Source organism: Periplaneta americana, chromosome 15, assembly GCF_040183065.1.
Source record: "Periplaneta americana isolate PAMFEO1 chromosome 15, P.americana_PAMFEO1_priV1, whole genome shotgun sequence".
NCBI classification, from domain to species: Eukaryota; Metazoa; Arthropoda; class Insecta; order Blattodea; family Blattidae; genus Periplaneta; species Periplaneta americana.
This window is the reverse complement of record NC_091131.1, coordinates 179,825,740-179,845,881: the sequence shown is the minus strand read 5'-3', so window position 1 is coordinate 179,845,881 and position 20,142 is coordinate 179,825,740. Positions and strand designations below refer to the sequence as shown.

General features: G+C 35.0%; 1 protein-coding gene across 2 annotated transcripts in view; it reads right to left on the bottom strand.

Moving 5' to 3' along the window:
- LOC138715560 (uncharacterized) overlaps positions 1–20,142 on the bottom strand; it is a 135,002-nt gene that overhangs the window by 77,227 nt on the left and 37,633 nt on the right. For both annotated transcript variants that reach the window (XM_069848631.1, XM_069848630.1), the window contains exons 3-4: positions 14,229–14,273; positions 8,025–8,069 (exon numbers count right to left, since the gene is read on the bottom strand). In XM_069848631.1, coding sequence (XP_069704732.1) covers positions 8,025–8,069; positions 14,229–14,273 — 90 coding nt within the window. The remainder of the gene's footprint in view (positions 1–8,024; positions 8,070–14,228; positions 14,274–20,142) is intronic.

The following is a 20,142-nucleotide window of genomic DNA, read 5'->3' as shown; positions in this document are numbered from 1 at the left end:
GAAAGTTGACTAATGTCTTGAAAATTATTTCATGAAAAAAAAAAATGCATTACATGTATCAGATGTCCCCTTCGATGTAATTTGAATTGTAATTGTCGGTTTGTGTATATCTGAAATATGTTACACGCTATCTGAAGTGAAAGTGTTAAGTGGACCATCCTGTATATTCATAGAGTACATCATATGCAATAAAGGGTAACTCAGTCATGAATATGGACCAAATTATGGAATGTGAAAGCTTAAACAACATGAAGCACAGATTTTGGCCACATTGTAGTGGGAAGCCAGAAGACTGAGGATCATAAACTAAGCAGTCTGCCATTAGACACCAGATATCCCAGATATCACTGGACTAAAATTAATATTCCCCTGATTTTATTAATCTCCTTAGTAGGTATTAAGCTTTTGTATCCTGGTTTGTATAAATGAGTTCTGTTACTTTCAATATTTGTCCAATTGGTGTTTAATTTACACAAAGGCATGCACACAAGTTGTCAGACATTGAACACCGACATTCAAACCTCTTTCATTATAAAATGACACCGACATGATTTTCAGTGATAATATGAATGGAATATTGTACAGAAACATTAATAACTTTATTTTGGAAAAAGATGATCAAATAATTTATCTTGGGGAGAATTGATGCAGAGAAATAAAATATCATGATGAAAAATGTTTTTGCTTACAAAATGAGATTTAGAAATAAATACATTAAAAACAGACGAACAGATTACCTTCACTAAAGTTGTGAAAGATGATGATGGCGATGATCATGATGACCATGACAATGAAAATGACAATAACGATTATTGATGAGGTATCTTATAAACATGGTAAATGGACATAAGTTTCTTAAGGAATTTTCTATGCATTGTTCAGGCAAATCTTAAAATAATTGTGTCAGCACATTTAAAACTAATTCCTGCAGCCAATAATTTGTTTACAATATTAGGCATCAAATATTTTTTTCCTAGACTTTATTTTTATACTCAAAGAAAATTCAATTCTGCTCTCACTTGCCTCTTCATTTACCCAAATTCATTTTATACATATTCGAATGACAAATTGTAATTGTAGGCTTTCTATGCCAATGAATGATTATTATGGAAGGAGGAAGATAGATACAATTGAGAAAAATCATTATGTACTGTGTAGATGGAATAAAACAAAATTTCTTGAAGAAAGGCATATAATCCAAAACTGATATCGACATCTTTATTCTAAAAGGTAAATCTATTTCTTAATTCTTTCAATAGACTTTTTCATACGAAGATTCAGTGATAGAACTATTATAGAGAGCTGGTAAGTGGGAGACAGTATAGGAATGGGATAAAGTAGAAGAGGGTGAATTAGGGAGGGATGGATAGTGAAACAGCAGAACAGAGTAACAGAAATAAATGAGAAAGTAATTAGCAAATAAATTTGTAAACATAAGACATATTTAAAACAGATACGAAAATTAAAGAAATTTGAAGAAAAAAAATGAAATAGAGCGGAAATGATAAACAATGAACTGATGTGCAAATGTCTGAAAATGCTAAAGTAATGGTGAACTGAAATCCATAAATGTGAAGGTCCACCACACGCAGAAATGTGAAGGTCCACCATACACAGAAATATGAAGGTCCACCATATGCAGAAATGTGAAGGTCCACCATACACAGAAATATGAAGGTCCACCATACTCAGAAATGTGAAGATCCACCATTCACAGAAATATGAAGGTCCACCATACGCAGAAATATGAAGGTCCACCATACACAGAACTGTGTAGAACTTGCCTAGATGGCAAGAGTCAGATATGTAATAATAGACAACAGAGTCACAAGGACTGGGCAATGGATCTTGTGAACCATGTGCTAATTTGTAAGTGGTGGCTAAGAGGAGTAAGACCTTTAACGGTACCAAAAGAAAAGTACTGAATGACAAGAATGACATTTCAAAGAAGTAGGAGCATGGCTTCTATATTTGTAAACTATAGCAAGGACCAATATTAACTTTTAGCACCTAAAATTCTGGGCTCTAATTATAATCCATGGCTGCTCTAGCAATACGTGTTGTTGGCATTCTATGCATGTGTTCTTTCCAGTCCTGTTGTCCTGCTCTAATTATTATTTCTATTATACCTTGTATATTTAATTATTTTCTTATGTCTTCATTCCTCTTTTTATATAGTCAGCTACGTATCTCAAAAACTTCATTTCTCCTGCTTCGATTCTTTGTTCATGGTCTTTTGTTAGATTCTAGCATTTACAACCATACAAGAATGCAGGGATTGCCATGGCCATATACAACTTCAATAAAGTTTCCTTTCGCAGGTTGCAAGGGACAGTGAAGTGCATTCCATAACCTCTCCTATCCAAAACCCAACCTCAACCTGCTCGTGGTGCAACCTGCTTTTACAGATGAGGCTCTGGGGACCAAGTATTGGCGGTATAACCACAACATCAGAAATAGAGAAAATGCTATTTCATCTCTTACGCTGGCCTGCCACGCCGTAGAAATGTTCCACAAGTGGTGCTTGTGAGAAAGGTTGGTGGACTCTAAAACTCCTCCCGGCCAGGTCCGATGGACCCATTAACCAACAACAGGTGTGGCCCTCCAGTCATACTGGGGGTTTACGTGAGTGGATGATATAACCACCATTACAAACAAAAAATTGGTGCCCACTTAAAAAACGGTTACACTTATGCTAATTAACCTAATGGCAAATCCTTCAGATAAGTTTTCCGGAGGTAAAATGGTCCCCCTTTCTGATCTCCGGGCGGGGACATCTGCAGGACGTCATTTACAAAACATCCTTAAAATTCTCCAATGGAACGCAGGAGGACTTGCACAGAGCAAAAAAGCCGAACTACAAACAATCATAGAGGAAAAAGGGATAGATGTATTTATTATACATATTATTAGAAGCAAATGTATCAAGAGATCAACTGAAATACTTTCAAATTTCTGGATTCAATATATATATTCTCCCCAAATCACGTCAAGTAGCTAGTGGAATTCTTGCAGGTGTTAGAATAAACATTTTATCAAAATTTAAAGTTATAAAGGAAATGCAACAAGAAGACAAAGTAGAAATTATCCAAATCGAAATCTGGAAAGGAAATTCACATTACACCATATATGGAATATACAATCCACCTAATAACAACCCTTGTCTGGATATAATAAATATACACCGAAAAACAATTTTGATTGGCGATTTTAATGGTCATTCACCTAAATGGGGATACAAAGACTATAATGCTAGTGGCAAAACTATTGAAGATCTATTAAATTCAAGCACTTTAGAACTTATTTACAGGAACGACGATTGTCCTACATACTTACATTATAATGGTCAGTGTACAAACCCAGACCTCCTGTTAGTATCATCAGATTTGCAAGATAAGACTACATGTGAAATCATTGAAGACCTAGGATCAGATCATAGAGCAGTTACTGCATCCATAATACATCAGGACAAAGAAAATAATAGCAAACCAAAACCAAAATACTCTTGGAATTTTAGAAAAGCTAATTGGGCAAAATTTACAGAAGAGACCGAACAAAAATTATACTCCATTCAATACGAAGTATGTACAGATAAACTCAACAATACAATCTCAAACATAATTCTCGAAGCAGCAAAAAATTGGATTCCAAGAGGACAAATTAAAAACTATAAACCCTTTTGGAATGCAGATCTATCAAAGTTAAAAAAAGAAAGGGACATAGCAAGGAAAAAAGCAGAATTGTCCAACAACCCAATAGATACACAAGAATGGCGAAGAAAGGCAGCAAAGTTAAAAAAAGAAATCTATGTAGCCAAGAAAAACGCATTCAGTGAATTTATCGAAAAAGCTGATTATAGAAAAGATGCAAAAAAAGTATACAGATATGTAAATAAAATCACATGTCAGAGAGAAACGAGGAAAGAACCACTCAAATTTAATGGGAAAACATTCACTTCCAGCAGCTCTATTGCCGAAGCCTTTAATAAGCATTATAGCTCTCAACATAAACTTTCTCCTGAAGCTAAAAAGAAGCAAAGGCAGATCAAAAAAGATCTCAAAAAATTTAAGAAGTGTCAAGAACAAACAAACGATATACTCCGCAAAGAATTCACCATAAGAGAACTAGATTCTGCAATCCATGAGTTAAAAGATAAAAAATCTCCTGGACCTGATAAAATACATGCAGAATTTCTGAAACACCTTGGACAAGAGGGAAGAAATGCATTACTGAAATTATTTAACTTATCATGGACTTCTACTGTACCTACAGAGTGGAAAAAAGCAATAATTATCCTTATTCTAAAAAAAGGCAAGACAGGTGATGATATAAATAATTACATACCAATTTCTTTAACAAGTGTCATTGCAAAAACAGCAGAATGTATGATTTCAGCGAGGTTAAATTGGTTCTTAGAAAGTAATAACATACTAACAGCAGCACAAACAGGATTCAGACAACACCTATCTACAAAAAAAAAATACAATTCAGCTCTCCCAAGATGTCAAAGAATCTTTCAACAAAAATCAAGATACGCTATCAGTTTTCATTGATTTTGAAAAAGCATACGATTCAGTATGGCGGTATAAACTACTTGAAAAACTCACAAAAATAGGCATTCAAAACAACATGCTAAACTGGATCACTCACTTCCTTTCCCAGCGTTTCTGTGCTACAAAATACAATGACAGTACTTCCAAATTCCGACAAATAAAAATCGGCCTCCCACAAGGTGCAGTACCGAGTACAACCTTGTTTAACATCTACATCAACGATCTCCCCCAGCTGTTTCAAGCCCAGAAATAAAGACAGCTCTTTTTGCAGACGACATGGTCATGTGGACATCTTCCCCACAAATAGTCAAATCCAAAACTTCAATGGAAAAGGCTCTGATCCTATTAGAAAAGTGGACTGACAACAATTTGATGGCCATAAATACTGATAAAACGACGTTTCAAATATTTAGCTTGAAGAAAAAAATCCCTAAACTAAATCTACAGTTCAAGAAAACAAACCTGAGACAAACATATGAAGCGAAATATTTAGGGACAATTTTTGATTCAAAATTATCTTGGAAAAATCATACTGAACCAGTAGTAAACAAATCAACAAAAAGACTTCCAATTTTAAAGAGATTAGCTGGAGCCAAGTGGGGTAGTAATCGGCAGACTTTGAACATCACGTACAAAACATTCATCAAGCCAATACTTCTATACAATGCGGAGGTATTAATTACAGCAAATAATTTCAACCTGAATCGACTAGAAGTATGCCAAAATCAGGCCCCGCGACTAATAACTGGTGCAGCAAAATCAACCCCAATCACGGCAATGCAAGCCCTAACCCAGAACCCTTCAATATATCTCACTCTAGAGGAGCAGGCACTAACACACCATGAAAAAATGCTATGGTTAACAACAACAAAATGGGAAAAAACACTGTTACAACCAACCAAGTTGAAAACACAAACAAGTTTCCTGTCCAAAGTCACGGAAATAAAAACAGAATTGAATCTCCCTAAATCTAAAGAAATCATTTTAAGCAGAGAAAACCCTCTAACCTTGGAACCAATTAACATTCAACTAGATTTAGAAGAACCAGTTACAAAATCTGAAACTTCCAAACCTGTACTAAAAGCGCTGGCATTAGAAACTGTGAACAATAGATACCCACCAGAAGAATGGTTACATATCTACACAGATGGGTCTACTATCGATAACAACTCAGGATCAGGAATTACGTGTGCGTTATTCTCATTTTATCAACCAGCAGGATATCATACAACAAATTTTGATGTGGAAATAATGGCTATTCATATCTCACTCCAACACCTACTATACAGAATAGATAAATTTCAAAATGCTGTCATTCTCTCTGATTCTAAAGCAGCATTATATGCAATAAATTCATATAAAATGATGTCAATCCAAATTAAAGAATGTCACAAAATGATCCAACAACTTCAAAAACTACAGAAAAGAATTCAATTGCATGATACCTGCACATTGCGGAATTGCTGGAAATGAAACTACTGACTTTCTTGCCAAAAAAGGATCCAATTTAATTCATAATACAAATACAAGCCTACCTTTCACATCCATCAAAAGACTAATTAAAAATAAATATAAAATCAAGCAAAACCAAGCACTATGCACCAAAGCCAAAGATAAAAAATGGAGTATTTTAATAAAAAAAAACAGAAATTATTCCAGAAATCCCACGTAAATTTGCAGTAGCAAAATTCAGACTGCTTACAGAACACGATTATTTGGCCAAACACTTGAATAAAATAGGAATTTACACAAATCCAAATTGTCCTCTATGCAACAAAGAAGAAGAAATGACTGTAGAACATCTACAAACCTGTGACGTTCTACCTGATGGATCCACCACAGAGAAATATTGGAGAGCAAGAACGCTAATGGCTTCGTTGCCAAAGCCCGACATTAGATAATAACAACAACAACAACAGTTTCCTTTCACACCTTTTTATCCAAAGTACGGCAAATGTACCACAAAAATAGTTAAATATATTTAGTTTATTATCGATTTAAAACTTCTTCCCATAAGTTATAGAGCAACCCAAATATTTCAATGTATTAACTTCTTCTATTATTTTACCATCTGTAACTATTTTTGCTCTAATTGGGTGAGGTCCTAGAAAAGCCATTGTTTCTGTTTTATTCAGAGATATTGTCATGTTAAAACTAGTCACAATTTGGTTCAACTTGAAAATGGTTTTTAATATATATCATATTATTTCTTATCAGGCATAAGGAGAATTGACTTTCTTCTAGTGTTTATTTTCATATTTAAGACAATAAGCCCTAGAGAAATTTGATCAATACCACTGTTACATGCCTTGGCACAAAAAAAATTCAATCACCACTAATTCATACTCAAATAACAAACTGTAACTGAAGGGAATGATTAGGAATTAAGAAAGTTAGACAAAATGGAGCAAATAACTCGTAATATCCATTGCAAAGATGGAACAAAATGGAATTCTTAAAGTAAGGTATATAGGGTGTTTCTAAACATTTGTAACAAATGTCGGGGGGTGGGGGATTCCTACAACCATAACAAAAAATAAATGTCCTACAATACGTTGTTACTGAGTTATATGCTAAAGGGTTACAAGGCGTATAGTGGCCACATCACATCACATCACATCACAGGAGATGCTGAAAGTGTCACATCTTGATCCCCATGTTATGGTTGTTGCTAGTCATCAATGCCGATTTGGGCTCAATGTGTGGTATGATATCCAACCCATGCATGCTACTCCGACGACTGAATGGACCAACATACTTTACCTTCTTGAGGGACATGCTGCCTGTACTACTGGACTATGTGCCCCTAACAGTTCGCCACCATGTGGTTCATGCATGATGGGGTCCCAGCACACTTCAGTTTGGATGTATGCTGGTTTTTGGACAACTTCCCAAGATGGTGGATCGGGCATGGAGGTCCAGTGCATTGACCTGCCTGGTCTCCTGACCTTAATCCACTGGACCTTTACTTGTGGGGCCACATGAAAAGTGTGATATACACTACTCCGGTTAACAAGATCAACGACTTGCAACAGTGTATCCATAATGTCTGTGCAACTATTCGACAAGGCGCAGATATCACTGAGTGGCTTCACCAGTCCATGTTGAGGCATTGCATTGCATGCATTGCTACTCATGGCAGACACTTTCAGCATCTCCTGTGATGTGGCCACTGTACGTCCTGTAACGCTTTAGCATGTAACTCAGTAACAACGCATTGTAGGACATAATATATTCATAGGACATTTACTTTTTGTTATGTCTGTAGGAATCACCTCCCGGCAGTTGTTACAAATATTTAGAAACATCCTGTATAGTCCGAAACTGGTATGAACATCTTTCTAAAATTAAATCTATTTTTGAGAAAACTTTATTTTTTTTGGTGAACACTACTAATGGATACCACGATTAAGGAAGAGCTTGAAAGCAACATATTATACTATTAACTATATTAATTCATCAGTTACTTACAAGTTCCTGTACATTGTACACTGCTCGCCCATCGTACAACATTGCCTATAAAGAGAAAATAAGAAAGTAAAAATTATGTTGAAAACATAGCAAGGTGTCAGTAATAGTTATTCATTTACACCAATGCTAATAAGAACAAATCTAGACTGTTTTTGTTAATCTTCTTAGTAGATATTAAGCTTTAGTGGCCTGATTTATACCAATGTCACGTTTTACATAATTCCAAGAACAGTAAGCCTATAACAATGAGGACCAACACAGCTTTTACAATTCCTTAAACCCTAACTACCGGGTGGAAGTGACATAACCCTGCAGATTGAAAAGGACGATAAGGTACATTTAAATGAATAGAAAACCTGTAACAAGTTTTGTGACTAAATGCACAGTTAATTAGAAAATTAAGTTGGAAGTTTCAGCAGTCCGACAACATTGCCGCTAACACACTCTTCTTGTGATACAGATGTAAGAGGTCAACGAACTCAGATCTGTCTCCCTAGGTGAGCTGCATTCCACCTCCTCTCTGGTTGCGACGTTACAATCTGCTTGCATCGTTCAGTGACTTGAAATTAGCGGTTTTAAAATTAAATTTACATGAAAACTGTCCACATTACTGAAACACGCCAGAGGGATAAATGATTCTTTATTACATTTTCTATTGATATAGACAAAAATCACGATCCAAGTTGTTAAACATTTAGAAAAAACCGTTTTTTTTCTAAAAAAAAAAAAAGCTATGAACTTTCCATCAATATGGTATTATAGTTTTTTGTTAGATACAACATGATCTATACGCTCTGGAAATCCGCAAGATTATTTCATTTCTACCCTGTTACAGCAGTATCTGAAAAATTAGTCAATTTACAGTAGAAGATTAATACTATTTTCGACAGCACATGCATATTGCATAATTTTACAATTCCTAAAACTAACATAACCGAGATTAAGAGTAAATCTGTCCCACGATTACACACTTTACATACTTAGATTTACTCCTTTCATTAACGTTTTTCCGGAAGTAACAAGAGTGGGTCGAAGCACAAATTAAAGGAGTGATTCTGCTGAAACTTCATTCTAAAAGGTCTACTGTATTTTCGCACAGCAGTATTGCTATTGCAATGGCAATGATACAGTTTCACAAATTCTATACACTGAAGCATGTTTATTTTTATGTTATTTGTTTGGTATTGCATTATAGTGCATGGCATATACAACTTGCAACAGATCGTTGCCATTTCATCAAACAATTTAATTATATGATGGAATAATAAATTATAACTGAATGGAATATGACGTGTGCTTATGAAATAAGGAAGGTGGATAAAAGGCAGTAGTGGCCCGCAGTTGCAAAGGTTGGCAGTTCTGCATGAAAAATAGTGTATTTAGCAAACAAATGCTGTTTATTGCATCTAAATCGGATAACACGTGTAATTACAACCCCTTCTCAAAGTTGACTGTGCACTCGAAATTGTACTCCAACCATCTGCGTGCCCTGCCCACCCCATGCGCTACGCCTCTCCCACCTGGCACAACTAGTCACGTAGTGGAGATATCCCCCACATGTCGATACCTGAATGAACAACCATCAGGAACTTGCTATTGCTCGAATCCTTTTAACTCCTACCAAATTTCATTACGCCAACTTTTCTAGCCTACACCCATATCGGCAGCCGGAATTATAAAACAGAGAGCTGGGAGTTTCTACAGATTTGCAATAAAGTATCGTAACTTGACTAGTTTGTGAACATGTTTGTTGCATTATTAAATTTAATTCTTTGGCATAACAGCACAAGAAATGAGCTGTGGGACACAATACAAATTCTCCGTGTTTCCCACTCATTACGTTAGCCCCCACCATTAACCAGCACAATTAATTCATATGGTTCAATTATGACTGAATTTCCATTAAGCCTATATTCCATTAAGATAGTCTGCATCAAACTTTCACCATCATGTTTTGGTGGCAGTGAAGAGAAATTTCCAATAATTTTATTGCTATCCAGCAATTAATTTTGAATTGTTTTCGTAGTTCCCTATAAATGATCTTTAAAAGTTTAATCTAAATGTGGAGTAAAATCTGTCAAAATCCGAAATATACCGCAGTTTGTTGAATCTTCTGATTCAGGAAGTCCTAGCATCGCCGATTCAAATGCGGCACACAATTTCACACAGTTAATTATTTTAGTTAGACCATATCTATTTTTAGAAACATTTTCATCTTGTTTCTGAATGTTAATTCAATACGCAGAATCAAGCTGTGTTAGAATATTTTAATATCTCTAGCAGTGATAAATCTGTTTGACTTGAAATGAGTTTTCGAATTTTCATGCTTTTCTAGTTTTTTTAAGTCAAATTAACTAAATCCTTCACTCCGGTCTTTGTCCATGTATTTTCTCCTCCAAACAGAAGACACGGGTGGGGGAGAAAGCGTTTTCATGAGTGCAGCAAAAAACCAATCGTTTCCATTACACATTTCGGTATTAAAATGACTAGTAGGCTACATGACTTCCTCGACTTTTTCCAGAAATTTCAGTATTTAAATTTGGTGTAGGACGTCCTAAATTCCTAAGTTAACGTGCAATTTCTCTTTTAATTTCGAAAAGGGTTGGTAGATTAGGTTTTCATTTCATTCATTTTTAATATAAAATAGTTTCTTAGACGCACTGACTAATCACATCACACCACCCACAGTACTATAACACACTGGAACTGTAATGATATTCAGTAGGCTAGTCCAGAAGCCTATGTGTTGTAATGCAGGTCATAAAGAGATGAGGTTATTGTCAGTTCTTTTGTACATTCAGAGAGGGCTGCTTCGGTTGCAGCTCTAATGCAGTCTTATGGGACGGTGAAGAAAACCAGTTGCCTGCTGCTGACTACCCTACGTTGAGCTCCAGGAATTGATCACAGATTCGAAAAGTATACTATAGCTAAAATTCTCGAGCAGTTCAAGGCTCTTACAGACAGTAAAATCTCGAATCGAAGGAGAGTGAATTATAAAAATAAACGAAACAATGAACTAGATTGCATAAAAACACGTTTTACATTTTTAATTTTACAGGTCCATTTAAGTGGCGGTTATGCAGCTCTGCAGTTCTTATTGTAGAGCCGAAAAAAGGAGACAATAACTCGTAATAGCCATTTTGGAAATGGAACAAAATAGAATTCTTGAAGTAAAGTATATTTTCTTAAACTGTTAACATCTCCGTTCTAAAATTTAATCTAATTAAAAAAAATCAATACTGATAAACACTTTCCATATCAAGACCCAGCGGTACTACTGTTAAGTAAGAGCCCGAAAGCAACATATTATGCAATTACTTAAATTCACTGTTTAGTAGGATGGAATGAAAAAATTAATTTCAGAATTTAAATTCCGCAGTGCTTTCAAAAGTTGTCATTTAATGTCAAATGATCGTGTATGAAAGTTTTTGGATTTATTTTAATATTTAGATGCACTTCAGAGGCTTCGAAAATTTCCTTATAGCTAAAAATAAGAAAAATGAGCATTTGTTTTATTCTTATTACTTAATTGATTATATTATCTCATTTTCAGTTTGAGAGAGGATAAGGATCACAGTTGTAGCGAGATATTGGAAAGGGGTAAGGGTACCCCAAGTACAAGGAGCACAACAGAATGCCCAATAGGCCTATCTGACACTCCAGCAAAAATATCAGAAAATGTACTTCCACCAGTGCTGATGAAACTTGATATTCATTCAAAAGAACCAGACATCAGTGATATTGCAGAAATAATTTCCGTAGATGTTGAGAAGATGTGGAGGAAAGCATCTATTCCTCACATTTCTCACAAACGTGTAGTTGAAACATCATTCAATTACACAATAAATACAGAAACATATTGAAACCATTCAAAGGTAGAGAAAGTGATACGAATTACAAAACTAAAATTGAAAACTACTGCAAAACTACTAATTCACAATTATTCGATATTGCCTTTTGCAAATGTACAGACTTTTCAAAATGCAAGTGTCCAAAAGACAAGACGATTCCAAGTAATGAGCGAGAGTTCATTGTTGACCAGAGAACCATGAAGAAAATGGTAATTGGTGGTATTGGCCTTAAAATGACCTGGCATATTAAGAAAAAAGAGCAACGAAAGGTGAAGGAACAAAGGAGACTGGAGGTGAGTGTCAACAGAATATCCAATAAATACTGCATCTGAAAGCATTTCAGGATTAGAAGATGAGGAAGGAAATAAAAGTAGAATTAAACCAATAACCAGAACAAAGAAAAATCAAATGAGATTGCATGTTCCAAAAATGGCAAGGCGTGACCTTTCAGATCGAGCAGCTGCCTCTATTGCTAGTGCTCTTTCACAAGACATTGGTGTTGGATATGATGGTGAGACAAGTAATGTCATCGATTGTAATAAAGTACACAGAGAAAGGAAGAAGTTTAGACAGAAAGCTATGGAAAGATTTGCTGAAAATTCCCGCCCTCTTAATGGGTTGTACTTCGATGGAAGAAAAGGTCTTAAAACAGTAAAATTAAGAAGGGTTACAAATTCCATGCATCTACTCAATTGGAAGATCATTACATACTTGTTCAAGAACCAGATTCAAGATACATAGGTCACATTACAGTTCCAAATGGTGAATAAAAAGTTATCTTACAAGAGATTTTATAATTTTTCCGTAAACAGAATATTTCCTTAGAAAACCTCAAAGTAATAGGATGTGATGGAACAAATGTAAATGCTGGAGTCAAAAGTGGAGTCATACATCTATTGGAAGTGGAACTAAATCAGCCTTTGCAATGGTTTTTTTTGTCTTCTTCATAATAATCACCTGCCCTTAAGACATTTATTTCACAGAATGGATGGTAACACAGTAAACCTAATGTCTCTGCCTGGACCAATTGGGAAAGCAATAAAGAAATGTGAAGATATTCCCCTTATAAAATATAATCGTATAAAGGTAGATCTGATCTAAGTACACATCAGAAATACCTGAATGATGTATGTCAAGTTATATCAACTGATGTCTGTTCCACAGAATTATCGCCAAGGAAGCCAGGACCAGTCCTTCATTCCAGATGGTTGACTACAGCAAGCAGGATATTGAGACTCTATATCAGTAAGAAAAACCTTCTGAAAAACTCATAATACTTGCAACATATGTTATTAACCAGTCTGGTTTTCTATTAAAATGAAACCAAAATCAACAGAAGGTTCACGTCATCTCTGGAAACTGATAAATCTGTCTCGAAATAAAGGCCATTATTGATCCAGTTATTCAGAGAAAGAGCTTCTTTGCTCATTCTTAAAACATTCTTTCATCGATGATAACTGATGAGAGAAGAGACATTCAGCAGCTAGCACTCAGAAGAATTATAGCAGCAAGACATTCTTCGAAATCTTTTACAAGGGTAAGAATGTTCCGTGTTCCAGAAGTGAATTTTTAAGCTAAGGATTATACTGAACTCATTCACTGGCAAGAAACACAGAGACACGAACCATCAGAACAAAGAATGTAGATAAGAAGAAGAAATATTAGATGTAATTCATTCACGACAGGAGATGAACATTGACATACTCAAATTTCCATGTCACACTCGAGCGACTGACATTTATGTTCATCTTATAACAGAAACATCCAAAAGTGTTTGCGGGGAAGACAGTCGACATGGTTTTGTTCTTGCAGAATTACAATCAAGGTCTCTAATGAAATCATTCAATACAAAGTCTGAATATACTCCTTGAAATTTGGAAAATAAGTTGCAAAACATTACGCAAATTGTATCACTAACTAAACATGGTATAATGTATTCATTTATTCATTTGTAATATGCACGTTTGTCCAAGGGCTGTTATAAGTAAATAATTATTTCATTAAAATTTAATTATTCTTTTTTTTTTTAAGTGGGCATTTTAGTAGTAATTACCTAAATTACTATTTGTAAGTGAAGTGTATGCATTAGATGTTTAAACTGACTTGAAATATGCTTTGAAATAGTAATTTGTAGATTATTATAAAAAATGTTTAACCGTTTGATGTTCCGATATTTGTTCTGTACTTCACAGTGCTTGGGATGCATCAAAGAATTGAGATAGAAACTTGAGATTTTAAATGAATAATAGCTATATCAATACACAACTTTTGCACACCCTGCCGATTTGAAATTCAACAATAAAAAATTTCCCTATACTTTTCACTCCACCCTACTGTTTAGTTAGGTACTTACAATATATTTCCTCAGAGTCACGAGATTAGTGAAGAGGTCTGTATCCTATAAAAAGAAAACAAACCACAAAAATTACAACAAAATATGCATAAGTCACATCAAAAATAATTTCAGAATCACTTACAGTAAGCATGTTGCAGATTTTCGTAATAATCGAAAAAAAAAATTGCATTTCATCTAATAGAAGAGGGCCCCAAACTGACTAACATTAATAACACAGTTAAAATTTTGAAATTAACCAATAACAGTACAATTATTAACACTGCTGAAAAGAACCATTGGTCCCTATCCTGAGCAAGATTAATCCAGTCTCTACCATCACATCCCATCTCCCTCATATCTATTTAATATTATCCTCCCATCTACGTCTCGGGCTCCCCAAAGGTCTTTTACCCTCTGGCCTCCCAACTAACACATCTATATGCATTTCTGTATTCGCCCATATGTACTACATGCCCTGCCCATCTCAAACGTCTGGATTTAAATGTTCCTAATAACGTCAAATGAAGAATACAATGCATGCAGTATTACATTGCTAAATCCTGTAACAAAACATTCTATTACTTACTGAGCTTATGCCGAAAGTCAATAACTCGTTATATTAATTGCACATATATGCAGATTAGTGAGTAGTTCCTACCAGCAAGATCTGTTTTGTCTCAGAAGACAACCTTTCTGTAAAGCTCAGACATCCAGTATGTGAGTAACGCCCCAGTTTTCACCATTCTTCTTTGGACAATACATGTAAGTAAAAATCGAACAGATACTTCCACATAAGAGATCTATCACATCTAGTTTAAATTTCAAATGAAGTATAATTTTCCAGATTTCCTCATGTTGCTGGCATGTCGAGGCTATTCCTTCAGCACAATATATATTATTTTACGTAGAATTGTTCACAACATAACAAATTCCTGAACATGTAATCTATTGCCACATAATTTCAATCAATTAATCAATCAATCAATCAATCAATCAATCAATCAATCGATCGATCAATCAATCCTCTTAATGTATCAAGCTGTTTGCTGACAACATAAAGTCCACTATAGTCCACTGTAGTCTATTCAGTTTTGTTTTAACACACGATTTCAAGAAATTACTCAAAATGAATTCCTCTGATTAAGGTTCTGGCTGATACATACATCTACAGAGTGATCCAAAAGTCACGCATATCTTAATAATATGTTTACTTACATCAGTTTTCACATGAGTTACATCATTTTTCACAACATACGCTAAAAATGACAGTTCTGTTCAGTAATGCACTTACAAATTCTTTTTACCATGTTTGCGTACACTGATGTTGTTAATCTCCATTGTTATATTCCTCCTTAGTTCCTCCAGTGTGCGGCCTGCTTTTGTAAACCCTTTCTTTAAGATAACCCCACAGGAAGAAATCTGGGGATATCAAATCGGGGGAACATGGGAACCATAATCATTGAGAAATGATAAGTTCACCAAAAAACTCGCAAAAAACTGGATGGTTTCATTAGACGTGTGACATGTGGCACTGTCCTGCTGGAATCAACAATCACGTTCATCATTGTCAAGAAGCTCAATAAACTGTGTAGTGATGTCTATGTACACAACACTCTTCACTGCAGTTTCAAAGAAAATGGGGCCCACTATAAGACGACGTGAAACAGTACACCACACTCCAATTTTCTGAGAGTGTAAGGTGGTTTCATGGAACACATGTAGATTTTCGGTGGACCAAATTCGAGAGTTTTAATTGTTCACGTAACCACTAAGGTGAAACCATGCCTCATACGGTCAAGCTCTGCAATTCCATGGTTGCCAACCAATGACCGCAACCATATACAGTACACTACGTGCTTTTGTTTATCCGGCTCCTTCAATTCCTGAACACTGCACACATGATAAGCACGAAAATGTAATGGCTTCATCGCTCTCTGAGCACTTCCATAGGAAATCAAGAGTGAGCTGAGAGTTTCCAGAAGCTTTTTGAAGGCTAACGCTCCATCACATTTCTCACCTCAGCCAGTTTAGCAGGAGTTAAAATAGCTGGTCTCCCAGTTCTCTTCTTGACTGCAACTGATCCACATTCTCTAAAACGGGCGATAAATCTCATTATGGTCGAGTTTTTAGGCACTGACACATCCGGATAATTCCTAGGAGATTCTTCTACAACACGTGCATTAGAATGACTAGAAAAATAATGTTCAACAATGAAAAGTCGTTGCTCTTGGGAAACCGATATGTTTGCCCAGCAATAAACAAAGGACTACTGCAAGCGTCAGTGTATACATACACATCACAATGACGTCTAGGTTTGTTGCTCAATGACGTCTAGGTTTGTTGCTGTTAATATCCATGATGCTGATAGTACTTTCCAACTGCACTACTCAATATAGACAATATAATTTTAATGTGCGCGACTTTCGGATCACTCTGTATTATCACGCAGTACATCTTGGAGTTTACTTTGATACGCATTTAAACTGGAATAACCAAGTAACCCATATTATCAAAAAAGTGCTTTCCATACTACATTCCTTAAACAGCATTCGAAAATTCCTTCCACTATCACTCAAGAAAATACTAGTGGAAACACTAGTAATTCCCCACTTCGATTATTATGATTTTCTACTGACTGACCTCAATGTCAACCAGTAGCAAAAATTACGTGTTCATAATTCTTGTGTTCGCTTCGTCTGCGATGTCCATCACGCTGACATTACCCCATCCATCCAAACTCTAAACTGGCTACGGCTTAACGAGTGTAGAAATTTTCATTCTCTTGTTGTCCTTTTCCAAGTCTTCACACTTCTACACCTACCTACCTTGCCTCCCATTTCAGTTACCTGTCATCATATCATAATCTCTTCACACGCACGCAAAATAGCCGCATACTAGCCATACCAACACATAAGACATCATCGTATTCATCATCATACATAATCTCACTCTCGCACTTGTGGAATACCCTACCCAGTGACATCAGAGACTGTCAGAATTTAGTAGCGTTCAAAAGCAAGCTTATTAAGCATTTTCTTACTGCGTAGAGTAGGTTTAATTTTTATTTAATCAATAAAAGAAATGCTTCTCTCTTCTTAATTTTTACAATAAACTGTCTAGCTTTTATTAATCAGTTAATCTTTTAGTACTTTGATTTTTATTGTATTTGTAAATTTAATATTAATTGTAATTATAATTGTAATTGTATTCTTAATATTGTAGTTGTAGTCCCCTGGTAGAGGGAAGAGAAGACCTAATGGCCTTATCTCTACCAGGTTAAATAAATAAATAAAATAAATAAAAATCTCATTTGATGATGTGTGTCAAAGGGAGAAGAATTGTTTGTATACATTTGAGGTCTGATTAGTCTAATATATGCCTATTCAGTGATGTATGCAATGGAGGGGAAAAGGAACTGGCCACCCTACCCCATTATCTCCTGCTTTTGTTGCCTCATGGGTGATGCCATATTGGTGTTACTTATGAGGTTCAAATCTGTCTTCGGACAGTTGACTAAACAATAAACAATCCAAAATGAAGTAAATTGTACAAAGGCCTTAATTTTAACTACATAATGTTCACATTAGGCATTGTCATTGGGTGACCCCAATTATACATTCTGTGTGTTTTAAACAAGACCTTCAAATTGATTTTACAAATTTTAACTGAATTTTATTTCAAATAAACCATCAAATTGTAAACTTTTCCTGTCAATACCGAAACAGGTAGTCACTCTAAACTGAAGTGTTCCTAAATGTCATTACATGACTTGATGACTTATTAAAGTCAAAAACGTTCGTCTTTTTTAACCAAAATGCATCTTATGATTAGATTACACAAGTAAGTGTAAACAAAGACATGTGAAGTGTAATAAGTGAACTAGAGGAGAAATCTGACAGTCTGTGGTATTAGATGCGGTCAAAAATGTGAGGATTAGATCAATTAGTGTAACTGAAGTGGAACTGTGAATAAGATAGAGGAATAAGTAGTGAAATGTTAATGAGAAAATAAACTGAATAAAACAGTGAGAAGAAAAGCAATAAAGTAGTTGGGCTAATAAGAGTTGGAAATAGTAAGTAAATAACATTTAGGATTGCATATAATTGAGAGAGGAAGAATATGGGAAGTGAGGAGGTAGAAGGTGAGTACAAGTAGTGAGAGTGAACCGTAAAAGTTATCCAATAAAGTGAAAAAGTGATAAGTGAATTGAACAAGTAATAGCAAGGCTGCATTAGAACACTGGAACAATAAATGAGACAAATAATATAATACGATAATGTAGATGAGAAAGTAGAAAAGTTAGTGAATACTAGTCAGAGATAAAAAGGTTTTAAGATAAACAGAAAATTAGGGATAACAGTAATGAAAGATGACAATGATGGTAGTAAAGATGGATGAGTAGATGTAGACGAAAATGTTTCTATGTAAGAGAAAGGTAGACAGTATTGCATAGTATTCAGGAATGGGATTGAGGGGAGATAAGTTGGAAATACTGTACATACATCAGAAAGGATGGAGGAAGAAATAGGGTTTAACTTTAGGTAATTGGAAGATATAGATGATAGGAGAAATATATTAGGATGTGTGATTGAATGTAAGCAAGGATAGTGGTGGACCGTATGCAGAAATGTGAGGGAAACCACTACCTGAAAGCCGTATGATGATAATAAATATGAATATGAATTAGATTACCCACATATGATAAGTTATAGATGGTGTAATATACAAAGTTTATCAGTTTTAACAAGTAACTTATAGGATCTAACAAGTCAATAAAGAAAAAATTATGCTAAAAACATAACAATGCGTCAATAATTGCTATAGCAGTTACTCAATTTTACATTAATGCTAATCAAAACAAACCAAAAATACAATCCACAGCCATCTTTGTCAGAACAGCTGTGAAAACCTTGAAGATCTATGTTAGGGAAAAATCCGCAAATTATTAGGCAAAACACGGGAATTTTACTTGAAACAAGTTTGGAAGTAAATGCCGAAAAAAACAAAGTACATCATTATGTCTTGCGACCAGAACATTGTACGAAATGGAAATATAAAAATTGGAATTTATTCTTTGAAAAGGTGAAAAAATTCAAATATCTTAGAGCAACAGTAACAAAATATATAAATGACACTTTAGAGCAAATTAAATGCAGTATAAATGTAGGAAATGTCTGCTATTATTCGGCTGAGAAGCTTTTGTCATCTTCTTCTTCTTATTTGGTATTACAGCCCAAGTGGGCCTTAACCTCCTCTATGGCTCTCTTCCATCCTTCTCTATCCATCGCCAACTCCCTCCAATTCCTTATTCCTAATCTATTCACATCCACTCGTACACAGTTCCACCATCTTGTTCTCGGTCTTCCTCTTAATCTGGTTCCATCTGGGTTGTTATTGAAGACAATCTTCACTTTCCTTGTTGTTTCCATCCTTGTGACGTGTCCCAACCATCTCAGTCTTTGACATCTTATGTGCGCCTCCAAATCCGATTCCTTGTACAGTTCGTATATCTCATTATTATATCTGGCTCTTCATCCATCCACTGTTTCAATTGCTCCGAATATCCTTCTTAAGATTTTCCTCTCAAATACTGCTAGTTGTTTGCATGTATTTTTATTCAGAACCCATGTTTCTGTACCATATGTTATAATGGGTCTTATTAGGGTTTTGTAAATCTTGATTTTGATTTCTCTAGATATTATTTTATTTTTAACAATTGGTAAAAGTGAATAATATGCCCTGTTAGCCAGATTTATTCTTCTTTGTACCTCATTCCTTAGGTCATTATTTGCTGTCAATATTGATCCGAGATATGTAAATTCTTTTACTTTTTCAAACTTATATGTTCCCATTTTAACTTCCTTCACTTGATCATTTTGTCTTTTGGTGACTGACATAAATTTAGATTTCTTTGTATTTATTTTAAATCCCA